This window comes from Larimichthys crocea, chromosome X (assembly GCF_000972845.2).
Source record: "Larimichthys crocea isolate SSNF chromosome X, L_crocea_2.0, whole genome shotgun sequence".
Taxonomy (NCBI): domain Eukaryota; kingdom Metazoa; phylum Chordata; class Actinopteri; family Sciaenidae; genus Larimichthys; species Larimichthys crocea.
In genome coordinates, this window is record NC_040020.1 from 35,221,551 (window position 1) to 35,240,636 (window position 19,086).

A 19,086-nucleotide genomic window follows, 5' to 3' on the forward strand; every position below is an offset into this window, starting at 1 on the left:
GTTTTGCCTTTTGGCTCAGCTCCTTCTTCACCATGACGGACCGGTGAAGAGTCCGCATCACTGCAGAAGCCGCACCGATCCGCCGGTCGATCTCCCGTTCCATCCTTCCCTCACTCGTGAACAAGACCCCGAGATACTTGAACTCCTCCACTTGAGGCAGGATCTCATCCCCGACCCGGAGGCTTCACTCCATCCTTTTCCGGCTGAGAACCATGGCCTCGGATTTGGTGGTGATGATTCTCAGGCCAGCCGCTTCGCACTCAGCTGCAAACCGCTCCAGAGAGAGCTGAAGGTCACGCTCCAATGAAGCCAACAGGACTAGATCGTCCGCAAAGAGCAGGGACCCAATCCTGAGGCCACCGAACCGCAGCCCCTCACCGCCCTGGGTGCGCCTAGAAATTCTGTCCATAAAGGTTATGAACAGAACCAGTGACAAAGGGCAGCCCTGGCGGAGTCCAACTCTCACGGGAAACAGGTCCGACTTACTGGCAACACGGCAACGCGGACCAAGCTCTGGCGCCGAGAGTACAGGGACCGGATAGCCCGTATTAATGGGTCCGGAACCCCATACTCTCAGAGCACCCCCCACAGGACTCCCCGAGGGACACGGTTGAACGCCTTCTCCAAGTCCACAAAGCACATGTTGGGTGAACTCCCATGCACCCTCCAGGACCACGCTAAGGGTATAGAGCTGGTCCCCAGTTCCACGACCAGGACAAAACCACACTGCCCCTCTTGGATCCGAGGTTCGACAATCTTTGGTACCCTCCTCTCCAGGAACCCCGAAAAGACCTTCCCGGGGAGGCTGAGGAGTGTGATCCCCCTATAGTTGGAGCACACCGTCCGGTCCCCCTTTTTGAAGAGGGAAACCACCATCCCGGTCTGCCAGTCCAGAGGCACTGCCCCCGATGTCCACGTGATGTTGCAGAGACGTGTCAACCAAGACAGCCCCATAACATCCAGAGCCTTGAGGAACTCCGGGCGGACCTCATCCACCCCCGGGGCCCGCCACCGCGGAGCTTTTTGACTACCTCAGCGACCTCAGCCCCAGAGATTGGCGACACCACCACGGGGTCCCCAGACTCTGCCTCCTCAAAGGAAGACGTGCTGGTGGGATTGAGGAGGTCTTTGAAGTATTCCCTCCACCGACCCAAGATGCCCCAGTCGAGGTCAGCAGCACCCCGTCCTCACTGAACACGGTGTTGACAGTGCACTGCTTCCCCCGCCTGAGCCGCTGGATGGTGGTCCAGAACCTCCTCGAAGCCGTTCGAAAGTCGTTCTCCATGGCCTCACCAAACTCCTCCCACGCCTGGGTTTTTGCCTCTGCAACCCCCAAGGCCGCACTCCGCTTGGCACGTCGATACCCGTCAGCTGCTTTAGGAGTCCCACAGGCCAAAAAGGTTCTATAGGACTCCTTCAGCTTGACGGCATCCCTCACTGCCGGTGTCCACTAGCGGGTTCGGGGGCTGCCGCCGCAACAGGCACCGACCACCTTACGGCCACAGCTCGGGTCAGCCACCTTGGCAATGGAGGAACGGAACAAGGTCCACTCGGACTTAATGTCCCCCGCCTCCCCCGGGACGTGAGTAAGACTCTTTCTGACAGGAGATTCAGCCAGAGTTCCCAGCAAATCCACACAGAACGTTTGGGCCTGCCAGGTCTGACCGCCATCCTCCTCCACCATCGGAGCCAACTCACAACCAGGTGGTGATCAGTTCACAGCTCCGTCCCTCTCTTTACCTGAGTGTCCAAAACATGTGGTTGCAAGTCCGACGACACAACCACAAAGTCAATCATCGAACTGCGGTCGAGGGTGTCCTGGTGCCAAGTGCACATATGGACACCGTTATGCTTGAACATGGTGTTCGTTATGGACAATCCATGACGAACACAGAAGTCCAATAACAGAACACCGCTTGGGTTCAGATCAGGGGGGCCGTTCATCCCAATCATGCCCCTCCAGGCCTCACTGTCACTGCCCACGTGAGCATTGAAGTCCCCCAGGAGGACGAGGGAGTCCCCAGAGAGAGTGCTCTCCAGCACCCCCTCCAAAGACTCCAAAAAGGGTGGGTACTCTGAACTGCCATTCGGTGCATAGGCGCAGACGACAGTCAGGACCCGTCCCCCCACCCGAAGGTGAAGGGAGGCTACCCTCTCGTCCACCGGGGTGAACCCCCAATGTACAGGCGCAAAGCCGGGGGGAAACAAGCATTCCCACCCCCGCTCTGCGCCTCTCACTGGGGGCAACTCCAGAGAGGTAGAGCATCCAAACCCCTCTCAAAGAAACTGGTTCTGGAGCCCACGCTGTGTGTCGAGGCGAGCCCGACTATATCTAGCCGGTACCTCTCAACCTCGCGCACGAGCTCAGGCTCCTTCTCCGCCAGAGAGGTGACATTCCACGTCCCCAGAGCCAGCTTCTGCAACCGGGGGTCGGACCGCCAGAGTCCCCGCCTCCGACTGCCGCCCAACTCTCTTTGCACACGGCCCATGTGAAAAAAACTTCAGTATCTCAAAAAAATTGAATATTACATAAGACCAATTTAAAAAAAAAAAGAGAGATACAGAAATGTCTGCCTGCTCAAAAAATATGTTCATATATAGGCACTCAATACTTGTTCGGGGCTTCTTTTGCATGATTTACTCAGCGGTGTGGCATGGAAGCAAGCAGCATACAGCACTGTTGAGGTGTTATGGAAGCCCAGATTGCTTTGTTAGTGGCCTTCAGCTCGCCAGACTCTGGTGTCTTTCATCTTCCTCTTGACATTACTCAATAGATTCTCTATGGGGTTAAGGTCAGGCGAGTTTGCTGGCTAATCAAGCACAGTAATACCATGGTCATTTACCAGGTATTGGTACTTTTAGCAGTTTTAGCAGGTGCCAAGTCCTGCTGGAAAATGAAATCACCATCTCCAGCAGAAGGAAGCATGAAGTGCTCTAAAATGTCCTGGTAGATGGCTGTGTTCGACTTTGATACTTGTTAAAACACAGTGGACCAACACCAGCTGATGACATGACTCCCAAATCACTAACACTAAACACTAACTGTAGAAACTTCACACTGGACTCCAAGTAACTTGGATTCTGTGCCTCTTCCTCCAGACTCTGGGACCTTGATTTCCAAATGAAAATGAAAATTTACTTTCATCTGAAAAGAGAACTTTAAACCACTGAGCAGCAGTCCAGTATTTTTTCTTCCTAGCCTAGGTAAGACGCTTCTCACGTTGTCTCTGGTTCATGAGTGGCTTGACATGAGGAATGTGAATGTTGTAGCTCATGTCCTGGATATGTCTGTCCGTGGTGGCTCTTGATGCACTGACCCTAGCCTCAGTCCACTCTTTGTGAATTTCCCCCAAATTCTTGAATGGCCGCTCACGATCCTCTCAAGGCTGCCGTTGTTCCCTTTTCCCTTCCACTCAACTTTCTATGAATATGCTTGAATACTGTTAACAGCCAGCTTCTTTAGCAATGACCTTTGTGGCTTACCCTCCTTGTGGAGGATGGCAATGACAATCAAATCAAATCAAATTTTATTTGTATAGCACAAATTCACGAAAAACATTTTGCCTCACAGAGCTTTACAATCTGTACAGGGAGTGACACCCTCTGTCCTTAGACCCTCAGTTCGAGTGAGGAAAAAAGGTGGAAGAAACCTCAGGAAGAGACATAGAGGAGGGATCCCTCTCCCAGGACGGACAGACGTGCAATAGATGTCATGTGTACAGAACAAATCAACACAAACATATTGTACAATTACAATGAATGGACCGGTGATAGAGATAGAGAGACACAGATGCACAGCTGCAGCAAGTCATTCATTAACTAGAAAGTAACTATAAACTGTAATGGAGATACGGTAGCAATAATGACAGTAATAATATATGAGAGAGAGAAGCAGCATTCTGAATTAACTGCAAAGTCCTAAGAGACTTATTGGAGCAGCCTGATAACAAAGAGTTACAATAGTCCAGCCTAAAAGTAACAAATGTGTGGACTAGTTTTTCTGCATCCACTTGAGACACGATGCGCCTGATTTTGGCGATGTTATGTAAGTGGAAGTTCTTGAAATTTGTTTTATGTGGACATTAAAGGACAAATCCTGATCAAAAACAACTCCAAGATTCTTTACAGTGGAGCTGGAGGCCAGGGTGATCCCATCTAAAGTAACTAAGTCTCTAGAAAGAGAGTTTCTGAGGTGTTTGGGTCCAATTACAAGAACTTCAGTTTTGTCTGGATATAAAAAGTTGGATGACCTACAGTTTTCTGATGTTAAATTCAATGTCTTCTGAACAGACGTAGAGACTGTTTAAAGGCTCAGGAAACCTTTGCAGGTGTTTTGAGTTAATTAGCTGATTAGAGTGCAACATTGTGAGTCTATAATATTAAACTTTTCACATTCAGATTTTTTGAGATACTGAATTTTGGGTTTTCATTAGCTGTAAGCCATAATTATCTAAATAAACACTAAATTAAACATTTAATTCACATTTCACTCAGTGTAATCAATCTATAATATGAGTTTTCTTCATTTTTAAAAAATTTAATTATTGAAATAAATAAACTTTTGATGACACTGACATTTTTTTTCTAACTTTTCCATACATACCATACAGTTATGGGAAAGCTACTTGGAAAGTGTCGAAGTCAGAACCCACTCAGCCTAAAATTTCACTGAAACTGTTTAATTTTTCTATGTCTTGTTTCCTCTGTGTATGTTTGTGTGTATGTCAGAAACATGCTAATGGTCAGGAGCTCTTCATGAAGGTTTGTGACCACCTCAACCTGTTGGAGAAAGACTACTATGGCCTGGCTATCTGGGAGACACCCACCATTAAGGTGAGTAACTGTCACTAGTTGGTATCGATGCAACAATCCCAACTTCTTTTATTAAAATGTCATTGATGGTCAGTGCATAAGGACTTCTGACACTGACCAGAGTCTGATATCACATATCATCCCTCATCTTCTTGATCAGACTTGGATGGACCTAACCAAGGAGATCCGCAGACAGGTTCAAGGTGAGGTCTCGTTTTCTTGTCTTACATATTTCTAATATGTGTTAACATTTATTTCATCACACCATGCTTTTCTTTCTCAAGGTGCCAACTATAATTTCACCTTCAATGTGAAATTCTATCCACCGGATCCAGCCCAGCTGTCTGAAGACATAACTAGGTACTTCATAGGTTCCAGTAATTTTGTCAACTGCTTATTATCTCTAGATAAGGTGGGGTAATTTTAACATTGCTGGTATTTAGTAACTGCCTAATTCAATTCCTTTCACCAGATAACCTAAGGGAACATGTCCCCATGTTGCTGTTAAACCTTAAGTCAGCAACACTGGCTTCACTCTGTGCATGACCTAAATACACTATATCTAAAGAAGCTGTTAATTTTATTGAGACTCCTTCGTTTGATCCCTGGCTCCTCCAGACTGCATGTTGAAGTTTCCTGTCCTTGTCCTAACCCCAAATTGCTCTCAAAGACTGTGCTATCAGTGTGTGAGAGCAGATGAATAATTAGATCCCAAAAACATCATCAAAGGTCTGTAACATCATTTACACACATCAATGTATGATTGTGTGTGTGTGTGTGAATAGGTGAATATGATATGTAGTGTAAAAGTGCTTTGAGTGGTCTGAAGACTTTAAAGGTGCCCATACCATTTACCATTTATAGGTTTTTGGATTGCACTAACCCAATAAGTCAATCAAAAGACAATCTGATTAATTCTATAGAAGGAGTTGGTTAAAGTACAACATGTGGAAATGAAAACAATATATACAGTATATATTACCAGGGTGTCCACGGGGTATTAAAAAGTATTAAAATGTAGTAAATCAACTTAGTGAAAATTAAGGCCCTTAAAAAGTATTAAATGTCTGATTTTTTTTTTTTTTTTTTTTTTTAAAGAATAGCACGTGATTTATTGTAAGTTTGTTTGTTAAAAGTTCACCAGAATTTATTTCATAGACTGTACAGTAGACCTATTTTCCATAACACACAGCGGTAGACTCAGGATTGTTCTATGTTCATGCATTAGAGTTCTCCATCGCTATTTCCGTCATTTAGAGCTCACAGAGGCCATTTTCTGAGATCAATGTATATTTAAGGAGGAGGGTGATGGTTTTATTGGCAGATTGTCACACAGCTGATGGCATTGTTTAAAGTGTGCGTGTGAGGGCTGTCTGGACATTATCCGTGTAAAAATGGATTATCCGTGTAAAAATGGCATTCAGCGTCGCTCCCTCTCCTCCAGAGTTACCATGGTTACGGGAATGCCCTGAAACTTTAGATGTGTGTGGTTAGTACAAAAATTACTGAATACTGAAAAGTTTTGTACATGGTTGATAGCTGGAGTAAAACTTGAAACAAGCTTTGCACAAAAAAGTTTGATTTGAACAGCTGTTCACAAGCGTCCTCCTGTAAAACACTGTTGTTCAAGTATACTTGATGTCTTCATTAGAGAACTTGGTTATGATTGGAGTGGTGCTTAAATCTCAAAATGGCTGGCTTCCTGTTAGGTATGTGGCTCCAAAAGGCTTTTTTGTGGGGGTTCGCTTCAGGTTCACCAGAAGGATGGCAGTGTATGAGAAAAGGTCTTAACAAAAGTACAAGAAATCTGTCCCTGAAGGTGAAATAACTTAAGTATTATTCTATTTATTTATTAAGAAAGAGAGCAATTATGGCATCTAATCATAAGAGTAAAAATGTTGACTGAATATTGAGAAAACCAACCAGGTGCACCAACACGATGGTGCTAGCTCCCCCACAGCTAGCCAGGCCAGCGACAGAATGGATGGTGATGAAGACCCAAAGAACCTGGCATGAATCCTGAGAGAGATATGTGATTTCAGACAAGACAACAAAAAAGTATTGGAAGACATTAAAGGGGAAATTGCAAAAAACAAGGCTGAAGCAAGGATTGTTGGGAATTAAAGGCCAACTCTCACCGGAGGCGTTACGGCTGCGAAACGGCTGCACTGCGGTCACCGTAGCAAATAGCCGCCAGTCTAGTCAATGAGAGCACTCACACAGGGAGCGTCTCGGAAGCGTCCCAGAAGCGTCTCTCCGTGCCACGGTGCGAGCATTCCGTAGCATTTCTATTTTTGACGCGAGCTGCTGCTAAACCTCGTAAATTTCAACAGAGCACTGCGCACCAGACAGGAAATCTGACACAGAATCAACGTAATACACTTCCGCCCCCTTTCAGAATAAAACACAATACACAGTTCATGTAGCTTTTTACAGGCAGAGCAGGTCGTCCACTAATCAGATGATCGGCGGTTCGATCCCCCAGCTCCCCGGTCTGCATGCCGAAGTGTCCTAGATACTGCAAGATACTGAACCCCAAGTTGCTCCCGAAGGCTGTGCCATCGGTGTATGAATGTGTATGAATGCTTAAATCCTTAAACTGATGAGCAGTTGGCACCTTGCACGGTAGCCAATGCCATCAGTGTATGAATGTGTGTGAATGGGGTTAATGAGATATGTAGTGTAGAGCGCTTTGAGTGGTCGGAAGACTAGAAAGGCGCTATATAAGTACAGTCCATTAACCATTTACATCAACGTTATGTCATGACCGGTGGCACCAGGTGATCAAAGATCGATCAAAGGGTCTCAATATGAATGACGAGAGACTAATTGTTGAAGTGGAACATCACACAATAATTTATGACACAACAGATGCTTTTTATAATCTCCATGTCAGCAAAGTCAGCTGTTTGTTGTTGTTGTTTTCTTTATACACTGTTTATCGCGGGGTCTCGCGTATGTCCAGGATTCTCACGTGATCTCGCGGTCTCGCGTGAATACGACCGGCTCGCTCTACTGCCGTTACGTGGCTGACACGCGTCCGGTGTGATTTGACGCCGGGCAAAAGACGCAGCTAAACCGCGGCGCAGCCGTCACGCTGCTGTAACGCCTCTTGTGTGAGTCCCGTGTAAGAGAGGCTCAAAAACATGGAGGAGGCAGAGCTCCAGTCGAAGTTAACAGACCTAGAGGGGCACTTGAGGGAAAATGCGAGGATATACGCAACCACAAAGGGGTTGAAAGCACCCAGATCAGGGATTTTGTGTGTGTGTGTGTGTATGAGGAAACTGCTTAAAGAGAACCTCGGCATCCCTTGTACGAAGGACTTGCAGATAGAGAGAGCCCACTGTGCATTAGCACCGCAGCCTCTGGCAAGTGCCCAGCCAAGATCAATTCTAGAGTTCTGGAGTGCTTAAACTAGCATGGCAAAAGAAATGCTTCACATGAGAAACAGCAAAATCAGCCTCAACTATGACTATGTGCCAGGGATAATGTCAAAGTAATCACACAACTGGAGTCCCTTCTGGAGAGTCATTGGCAGTGTACTGTAAGCTTTCAGATGGGAACAAATTGAAAACACAAACTGACTTACAACCAAAGAGGACTGTCTGATCTGTACCTCAATTGCCATTTCACCTTTCAATGTATGATTTAAGGTATAAAAATATTTTAATAGTAACAAGTTAAATCATGAACATGGTTTAGTCATAAAAGAGGGGAGTTTCATGATTGAGAGGAGGGCCCTCTAATCCAGGTAGGAAATAGAGGTTATCCCTCGGAGTTGACAGGTTAGTGAGATGATCTCGCTATTGGAAGTGTTGAAAGGTTAAAAGGTTTTATGTTTAAGATACTCATTGTTCTAGTTCTGTTCTTTTCTTTTGTTTATCTGTTGAGAAGGGATTGCTTACTATTTATCTAGAAGGGAAGAGTGAATGTTCTACTTTAGTTATAACAAAATGCAAGTTGTACCAGTGAAATTAATGTGTCAATGGGGTTTTGAATCTGAACATGGAAAATTAAAAAGGATGGGTTTTAGGCACATGTTCTTTTCTTCATAAGTAAGGCCTTACATAGATCAAAGTCTGTGATAGTAGGATTGGTCAGAGAGAATGCTTTTAATACGGCTGATGGGTATTTCTCCATAAAGTTTTGAGAAAATTTGGATTTCACAAGAGAGTTATTCAGACATTATACAATAAGCCTACAGCTTGGATAAAAAACAACAGTGACCTTTTAGACTCATTTTAAAACCTTTATTTAGATTGAGATTGAGATGAAAAACCTCTTTTCAAGGAATTCCTGGCCAAGACAGGCAGCAGCACAGACTAAGAACAAGTCAAATTTAAAACAGATACAAGACACACAGACAATATTACAACATATAGCAATCTACAAAAATAATAAAAGTACAATACTGATTCAGTCTCTAGGTCTTTCAATATGGATTTAAAAGCATCCAAATAAATCAGATCTTTGAATTTTAAAACATTTTGTAAAACATTCCAGTTACAGGGTGCAGAGTATCCAAATGCCCTCTGCCCAAGTTCAGTACGAATATTTGGTACAGATAACATGTAAAAGGCCCTATGTACAAAAGATCCTCATAGTACAATACAGGACACACAAAATGTAGCAGCAACAAGTCTCTTTTTTACATTACTAGAGAAACACAACTTGTTTCTGACATAGAAATTTAAGTTAAGCCTCAGTTTTTTTTTTTTTCCTTCAAGAGTGACCTCTGAAGGAATATTCTGTGGTCTGCATTAAGAACAAGTTTTAAATGAGACAACTTTTTCTGTACAACTCTAAAAGCACATTACAAGTGGTCAACAGCTTTAGTAGGGGTTGACACACTGCAAAAAATAACTGTATCATCAGTATATAAGAGTGAACATCAGCGTCATTCACATCATAACCAAAATGATTTATAAAAATAGTAAAAAGAAGTAGGCCAAACACAGAGCCCTGTGGAACATCCTTACAAATACAGATGTAGCAACTCAAAAGTTCCTGTGTTTCCGTGACGGGGCCATGACTGGTCCTTGGCTGGTCCTTGACTGGTCCTTGACCGGTCCTTCGCAGGTCCCTGACTGTAATGTAATCCCCCGCGATGACGTAGTCAGTGAGGCCCCGACTGGAAACGCCCCTAAGCAGTCTGTGTGAAAACCAGCTGCAATGCCTCATTTGTCCACGGGGAGGAGCAGTGATGTTCCACGCTCACCGTAGACTGTCTAAAAACACATTTGAACAGATACGCTGGGGTGAGCGGGTAAGCCGATCAGCTGATCAGCGGATCAGTTGATGGAAAAAAAAAAAAAAGTTGCAATAAGATAACACTGAGGCAGTGCTGCAGCCGCTTGTATCTGCAACTCTATGTCACGCACAACAACATGCCAACATAAACGTGTTATTAAAGAAAACTCCGCTCGTAACTTCCGTTTTTAAGTATATTTTTTGGGGCCTTTTATGGATATGACAGTTGAAGATAGACAGGAAGCAGGGGGCAGAGAGACGGGGAATGACACGCAGTAAAGGGCCGTCCGATGCGGGATTCGAACCGGGGCCGGCTGCAGCGAGGACTGTAGCCTCTATACACGGGGCACCTACACAACCCACTACGCTACCGACCACTGTTTTTTAAGAGTTATATCTGTTTGATTTTTTCTGAAGCCTGCAGTATGAAACACATTCGATTTCTGAGTATTCCTCTGAACCCCATAGTGGCCATATTGATAGTACAGTATACTGTACAGTATGATGGATACTGATGTCCAGCTGTGGCTTTCACTACATGCAGATTAGGAGCGAACGAGAGAGAGAGAGAGAGAGAGTGCGCGAGAGAAGAGATTCAGTAATTATGTACAGTGAGGACAGAGTAGCCTAGATGTTGTTGATTTAAACAGTGACCATAGGCTAAATGTCGTAAAGCGTAAATGGAAAGAATTACAGGTGAATCAAGTATGAAATAAGGCAAGTATGTTTGGTTTTAATACATTTCATTCCATGAAAGACTTTATTCGCAAGGAGGCTAAGCCAGGCATAAAACAGGAGCTTGTCGAGGTCACACAGACGTCAACAGACTTATCTCTGGACTTTTAAAAGCTGTGCGGCGTATTATTAATAATGAAGGGGGCATAGTGGAAAATAAACAGTGGTGTCCATGTAGAATAAAAACATAACATATATACTGCAAACTTTATTAAAACCAAACATACTTGACTTATTTCATGTTCATGAGCACACTCAAATCACAATGCTACTGTATAGTATGCAGTACTCAAACCAGCTGCATTTTCCGCTCTGTGATCTGTGACACTGGGAGACCAAAAAGCCCATCAAGTGCAAACAAAAGGTTGAGCAATGAGAATGCTAATGAGGTGTTTGTATGGTTTGCCTGGCCTACAGTGTGCACTACAGTAAATACCAGCATAACAAAGGGCTTCCAAAACGCTCGTCTCTGCAGCTCTATGTCGCTCACAACAACAACAAGCCCTCCCCTCCAAATAAACTGTTAATTAAAAAAAAACTCTCGCTTGTATCGGCAGGTCTGACACACAGGCCTGGCAGCCCCATGACTTCTGATGAACCATTTTTTGTAACTTTTTTTAAGGGTTAGTTTGTTGTTTATATGCAGATGAGCGAGAGAGAGAGTGCGCGAGCAGAAGAGAAGAGACGCTTCAGTAAGTATGTAAAGACTAGTGGTGGGCATAGATTAATCGTGCCAATGGAACAGCTGATCGCACCAATGGTGGCCGGCATTAGCGCGATCAGCTGTTCCCCGGAGTAAACAAAGGCAGCTGTCCAGGTGGAAGCGGCATTTAAAAAACAACACCAAGAAAAAACATGACAAAAACACGACAAAAGCACAAAAACTCTCTAAAAACAACATTGCTAGAGAGATCAGGACTCCAGAGTTACAGTGAAGAAAACAAAAACGAACAAAAAAGAAAAAAGTAAAAAAGCAACCTGAAAGGCTGGAACAGCTTTGAGAATAGATTAACGGCGATATTTTTTTATCGCCCGATAAGAGTCTCACGTTAACGCCGATAACGGCCCACCACTAGTAAAGACAGAACGGTCTAGATGTTGTTGATTTGGTGAATGCTGACATGTTAGATAGAAACACCTTAAATTTAATTTCAATTCATGAACACACTCAAATCATACGGCTACTTTATAGTATGCAGTAGTCAAACCAGCTGCATTTTCCGCTCTGTGATCTGTGACACTGGGGGACCAAAAAGCCCATTACTGTAAGTGCAAACGAAAGGTTGAGCAACGAGAATGCTAATGAGGTGTGTAAGCTACGTCATCTCCAGGTAGAACAACTGTAAAAAAGTTCTGTGAGAGAAGCACCATCTCCTGGTCATACCCTGTAATTACATGAATGGGTGGAGTTACAGTAAAACATAGACACGCCCAGGAGAAGGAGGGGGGTCACTCCGGCCACGGAACTTGGCAGGCAGTTGGCTGGAAGACGGCTGCCATTCAGCTGGCTTTCAGCTTGAGCGGGAACGCGAGTTGCTACTACTGTATATAGACCATCAAACTTGACCCACTGGGACCTATCAGCAAGGTAGTTTGAGAACCAACCAACTACTTTCTATGATATCCGATATCAAAAAGCCTCTGATTGATAATAAAATGATCGACTGTGTCAAAAGCCTTCGCTAGACGCGAACGATGTAGGACGTGTTTTTGTGAGCGAAATCTGCATTTTTGCTTTTTTGTCAAGCGAACCGGTGGAAAATGAGCCTACCAATGACTCGGTGAAACAGGCCGCAACAAGCCTCGGAGCCTGAATTACCTGCGAAGCCGAGTGCTAATAAAGAGATGCTACGCAGCATTAAGATAACGACGGATGACCAACAAACTGAAATTGTGGCAAAATTCGAGTCAATTATATCAGAGCTGGTTAAGAAGGAGGTGGCGACTGCCCTCAAACCACTACAAGAAAAAATCTCCCTGCAAGATGGATCTATCAGTGACCTGGAGCGCTGCACTAATGAGCACTCAGACCAGCTAATTGGCATGCAGGCAAATATCATCAAGCTATCTGCCACAGTGGAGTCTCTGAGTAAGAAATGTGAAGAACTGGAGGTACGCTCAAGATGGCACAATGTTTGGCTGGTGGGTTTGCCTGAGGGAACCAAGGGTCCTCAACCTACAGAATTCATTGCCAAACTTTCAATGGACATGTTGGGGCTTGACGGGCTGCCCGGGCTCGATAGGGCCCACTGTACTTTGCGTGCCAAACCAAAGGAGGGAGAACCACCTCGGCTGATGGTCATCAGGGTGACGCAATTTCAAATGAGGAATGCCATTCTATGCCACGCTGGACAGAGCTCCCCCCTGCTACACAACAGGAAAAGGATGCACATTTTCCCGGACTTTACACCAACTGTGGCTAAGCGGAGGACGGCTTTTGCCCAGGTGAAGAGGGAGCTCCATGCCTGTGCTAACGCTAAGTTTGGCCTTCGCTACCCGGCTACTCTACACATCACCATGTCCGACGGCCAGATACACAGATTTGAAGACCCGGACCAGGCCCAGGAGTTCGTCAACAAGAGACTCAAGAAGAATACGGCTCCGGAGAGTGACTGACTCTGAAATTCCCCAGCGCCCGTTGATTTGGTTTGTACTTTTGCGGTAGTAGGCTGCATATTTAGCAGGTAACATCTATGCTGCTAGTATCTTATTTTGGGGACTGACTATAGTATGGTGGACTGCCTGTAATTTTTGATTGCTCCACTTATAGAGCATATTGGTGCTAATTTTTATTGTCTTATTCCTCTCTGTCAATCTCTACTCCTGATGATGTTTTTGACTGATGTAATGTTTTTGAACCAGTCCCTCTCTCTTTTTTTTTTTTTTTTTTTTTTTAATTCATGGCACCACTTTACGTTTTCTGGTTTGTTTTTTTCTTAGTTTGGGACAGCACATATCCACATTCCCAGTCGTCAGAGGTTAGTAGTACGCTTAAGATACTGATAACGACAGGCTTTATTTCAAAGTTGGGTGAAGTAGCTTGTGTCATTGTTTTGATGCTTCTGCTAGGTGAGGAGGAGGGTGGGGTGGTCTGCTCGAATCTGGGGGGATGTTAGTTCGGGTTTTTTGGGGTAACTGTTGGTACCTATGCTAATTTTCCAGATGTGACTTTTCTTTCTTTTTTCTTCTTTTTTTCTCCTTTTTTTTTCTCTTTTTTCTTTTTACACTCTGAATTCTTTGTCCTTTAATGACTCAGGTTAAGAGAACACTATCCAGTGTGGGTGGAGTAAAGTGTTGCACTACTTGCGCCACTTGGATACTCATATTATATACTTGCAGGAAACCCATTTAAAAGAGATAGTATTGGACTGAAGAAGAGCTGGGTCGGCAAAATATATCACTCTTCTTTTTCCAGTAGAGCAAGAGGCGTTGCTATCCTTTTACATAGAGATATTCCCTTTGTTCATGTTAAAACAATCTCCAATTCTAATGGCAGGTTTATAGCTGTCATTGGACACAGTTTTGATGTAAAGGTGACTCTTGCTAATGTTTACGCCCCCAACTGGGATGATGCGTCTTTTTTTAGATGGGTTTTCTCAATGCTACCCGACTTGTCCCTGTACGATTCAATCTTAGGTGGAGACTTCAACTGCTGGATAAATCTATCCCTAGATCGTTCTTCCCCAACCTCAGCTACTCAGTCCAAGGCGGCCAAAGTGATTCAATCCTTTATGACCCTTGGTGTTTTTCAATCCGGAAGGGAATACTCTTTTTTCTCACATATTCACCGTACTTACACACGGATTGATCTTTTTTAGTGAATAACAAGTTGTTATCCTCCATCCTCCATTTGCTGCAAGTATGATTCAATCGTTGTCTCAGACCATGCCTCCATTTCTATGAATGTCTATTTCAAGTTTGATAATACAAGACCTCCGTAGCGCTTAGACACACACTTGCTGTTAAATATTGATTTTATCAAATTTGTTGCAGAGCAGTTGGACCTCTTTTCAGGTCAACAAAACTCCAGAATTAACAGCCTCAGTATTGTGAGAACGATGAAAGGTTTTATCAGAGGGGAGATTAATTCTCATAAAGATCATCAGAGAAAATCTAGAAAAGAGAAGTTAGCCAAGCTTTCTCAGCGCATCGCACTCTTAGACTCTTTATATGCAATCTCAAAACTACCAGATACTTATAAGGAGCGGATGACTTTACAAACTGAATATGATCTTATCATGCCACAGCACACTACTGAACTTTTGTTACAATCAAGATCCAAATTTTATGAACAAGGAGATAAGACTAGTAAACTCCTGTTCATCAAATTTCTGCTTCTCAGCTAATTCCTCAAAGTGAGACTGGCTCGGGCGTAACATCTGACCCTTTGGAAATAAATAAAACGGTTATGGAATTCTATAAATTACTATATTAATCTGATTGTTCTAATAGTTCTGCGGCTATGATCTCCTTCTTTGATAGGTTTAATACTCCAAATCTGAATCGAGTGGCAGCTGAGGAAGTGGAACGTTCTATCACAGCAGTTGAACTTGAGGCGGCAGTTAAATGGTTAAAAAGTGGTAAAAGTCTGGGTCAAGATGGCTTTTCCGCCGAGTTTTATAAAATATTCTGGAAACAGCTGGCTCTGCACCTATTAGAGATGTTCACTGAGTCTTATAAGTCGGGCACACTTCCCCATACCCTAAATCAGGCTTGCATTTCTCTGCTCCTAAAGAAAGGTAAAGACCCACTTTTATGCGGTTCATACCGACCCATTAGTCTGCTGAATGTTGACTTTAAATTATTGTCCAAATTGTTAGCCAGACGATTAGAAGTTGTTCTGCCTTCAATTATATCTTTGGACCAAACTGGGTTTATTCCTAACAGACACTCCTTTTCTCGGTTAGATCCCCTCCAGTCTGTATGTAAGTGTCCTTGGGCAAGATACTGAACCCCAAATTGCTCCCAAAGACTGTGCCATCGGTGTGTAAATGTGTATGAATGGTGATAGAGTAGAGTGGGATTACCTTTTTTTTTACTTTGGGTAAATTTGGTTTTGGGGCACAAAACGGCACAAATTCAGAATACTTTCCCTTACACCGCTCTACAAGGCAGGGTTGCCCCTTGAGCCTGCTTTTATTTGCTATCGTGATCAATAGCCCTGCAGTGCCATCCTGATATATGTGGTATAACCAGAGGGGGTGTAGAGTTAAAGGTAGCACTGTACGCGAATGATCTTCTCTTGCTTTTGTCTAATCTGTCACGTTATATTCCCGCAGCCCTTTCAGTCCTAGACAAATTTAGTAAATTCTCTGGATATAAACCTAATCTTAGCAAAAGTGAAATGCTTACTGTTAATGGAGAGGGGAATGATAATTCATTTCAAAATTTACAATTTAAGGTAGTGAATGCGGGTTTTGTTTATCTTGCAGTGTATATTGCCAAAACATTGGTTAATCTCTATAAGAAAAATTTCCTCTCTCTGCTTACAAAAATTAGATTTTGAACAATGGTCCTTACTAAATCTCTCCATAGCTGCCAGAATCAATGCAATTAAAATTAATATTTTCCCACGCTTTTTATACTTATTCCAATGCATTCCAATCTTCCTCCCTCTTTCCTTTTTCCCTAAAGTAGATAGTCTTATTTTAGGTTTTATTTGGAACAAGAAAAATCCTAGTTTTGCAGAGGCCCAAAGCTTTGGGCAGAATGGCTTTACCAAACCTTCTTTACTATTATTGGGCAACAAATATAAGAAATCTGAATTTTTTGGTTTAATTATGGAGATATCGAGGTCCCTCCATCATGGCTGATTTTGGAAGCAAACTCTGTCCAGCCAGCCTCATTGAAAGCGTTACTGTATTCACCCTTGTCTTTTTCTACTTATGGTCACACTAAGAATGTGATAGTCGCCTCCAGCATTAAAATATGGACTCAGTTTAGACATCACTTTGGCCTTCAAACCTCATCAACTGAGGCTCCACTTGCGAATCCTGTTTTTCCCCCATCGTTATTGGATAGCACCTTCTTTATATGGGCTAGGCTGGGCATAAAAACTATTAGGGATTTTGCCCCTTTTCAACAATTGGTAAATAAATTTTGGCTTCCTAAAGGACACTTTTTTAGATTTCTACAAGTACGACATTTTGTTCATGGCTCATTATCAGGTTTTCCTACTCTTCCCAGGCCCTCAGATTTTGAGGTTTTTCTCAAGCCTCTCTCTTCATTAAAGGGGCCAATTTCCTCTATTTATTCAAATATTTATAACCTTCGCCCAGGCTCTTCGATTGTACTTAAAACAGTTTGGGAGACAGACGTAGGAGAGGCGATTCCTGATGATGTCTGGAAAGAGATTTTGCGGAGAGTACACAAGTCCTCAATATGTGCTGGGCATAGCTTTATGCATTTATGCATCATTATCAGCTCAGTTGTGTTCCAATTGAAATTGAACAAATCTTGATTAAAAACCCTGATAATTAATCTTGTAAACCAAGTGTCGTTTTGTTTTTGGAATCTTAGTATTCAATTACACAATGGTCACTTAGATCATTGCAGAGGACAGCAACTGTAGACAATTTATGTGGAACATTAGTTAAAATCAGGTCAATTAAAGTGGCTTTCTCTGGATTTGGAGAATAGGGGAGTTGTCTGTGTCAGGTTTAAAGAATCACAAAGAGATTTAAAATCATCAGATAGGGGGTTGAATCAATCCCAGTTAAAATCACCAGCTAAAATAATCTCAGTTTTGTTGAGTCTAAATAAATAGTCACCCAAGGACTGCAGCGCAGTAGGCGTGTCAGAGGGAGGTCTGTACCATCCTACAACAGTTATACAAAGTGTTACACAGCATGGATACAAGACTCAATTACAGCACTCAGGAGACAGATACAGGAGGTAAACAGTTTTTAATCGAAGGCAAAGGTTTGGTACACAAGAGTTCAGTCAGGTAAAGCAGGCAAAAAATCCAAAGTGGTAAGACAGTTTCTACCGTTAAAATGTTGCTAATTGTTATTAATAAATGGAGATTATCATAATTATCTAGCAGGGTAAAAAAACAGGCAAGGGTCAAAACCGATAAGCACACAAGGAAAACGCTGGAAAGTAGGACTCATCGTAGACTAACAATCTGGCACTGGGGAAGGGGAAACAAAGGCTTTAAATTCCCAGAGCAAATGAGGTGTTGAGACACAGGTGTGTGTGATTTGGGGCGGGACCACCACAAGTCGGGAAATCCGGGAGGCTCGAGTAGCCGTAGACAGAGGGGGGACTGACTGTGATGAGGCACCGGGAGGGCTTGCAAAAGACCTGCTGGAGGTTGATGGGAGATCTTGTTCTGTGCACAGACAGGGCAGGCCACCATATATTGCCCCACCTCCTTCTCCATCGCCGACCACCAGAGCACTGCTTGATTATAAAGATGGTCTGAGTAGTCCCCGGATGGCAGGAAACCATCCGGGGACCCAGTGGGCCCAGTGGATCACCTGTGGACGCAAGGAGACAGGCACAAAGAGATGACTTTGGGGACACTTACCGGGACAGGGATGTTAGCAGAGGCTTCCTTCACCCTTTTCTCAATTGCCCATGTAACAACTCCCACCACACAGGAGGATTGGAGAATTGTGGAGGGAGTTTTAGGGCTGGGGTCACGGTCAAACTAGAAAGGGCGTCCGGTTTGTTGTTTTTGGACCCTGGACGATACGATAGGGTGAAGTTGACCATCTCCAAGCGGTTCGTAGGGGTAGGCCATTCGGCTACTGCACTAACTTTCTCTGGGTCCATCTGTTATGAAATTTTCTATCCTTAGGTTACACAAGGTCATGTGTGGGCCTTGAGGTCCTCGGCGGTATTAATTGTTTGGCTTTGGTTGAGAACAATAGGTGCCAGTCTATCTCAACGCTATAGTGGCCAGGGTGGAAGAGACCTATTGCTGCCTTTCTAGACATAATAGATAGCTTGCCGTTGACGTTCCAATCTGCGTAAACAGACATCTGTGTCTCCAGACTAGAATATGCTGACAATAACACCTCCATGGGTAAAGACATTCTCTTTGACTAATTCTGGGCGTATAGTATTTGTGGTGTTATCTTGGGGGTTCCCTCCTGACCTCACCATTGACCAGCTTGACCAACCTAATGTGTGGAACTCAGTTGAATTTTATCAAGGCTACCTGAGCTTGCTTGGTGGGAAAACTCCTGGCATGTAGTTCAAAGTGAAGTCCTGTTAAAAGGGTTTTTTGTGGGCAAGTTTTTCCTAATTCGAACCGAGGGTCTAACAACAGAGGGTGTCACT

General features: G+C 43.8%; 1 protein-coding gene across 7 annotated transcripts in view; it reads left to right on the forward strand.

The window, feature by feature from the left end:
• The window catches only part of epb41a (erythrocyte membrane protein band 4.1a), a 273,926-nt gene that overhangs the window by 58,755 nt on the left and 196,085 nt on the right, over positions 1-19,086 (forward strand). For all 7 annotated transcript variants that reach the window (XM_019264151.2, XM_019264152.2, XM_027282915.1 and 4 more), the window contains exons 4-6: positions 4,729-4,833; positions 4,973-5,015; positions 5,097-5,172. In XM_019264151.2, the coding sequence (XP_019119696.1) occupies positions 4,729-4,833; positions 4,973-5,015; positions 5,097-5,172 (224 nt within the window). The remainder of the gene's footprint in view (positions 1-4,728; positions 4,834-4,972; positions 5,016-5,096; positions 5,173-19,086) is intronic.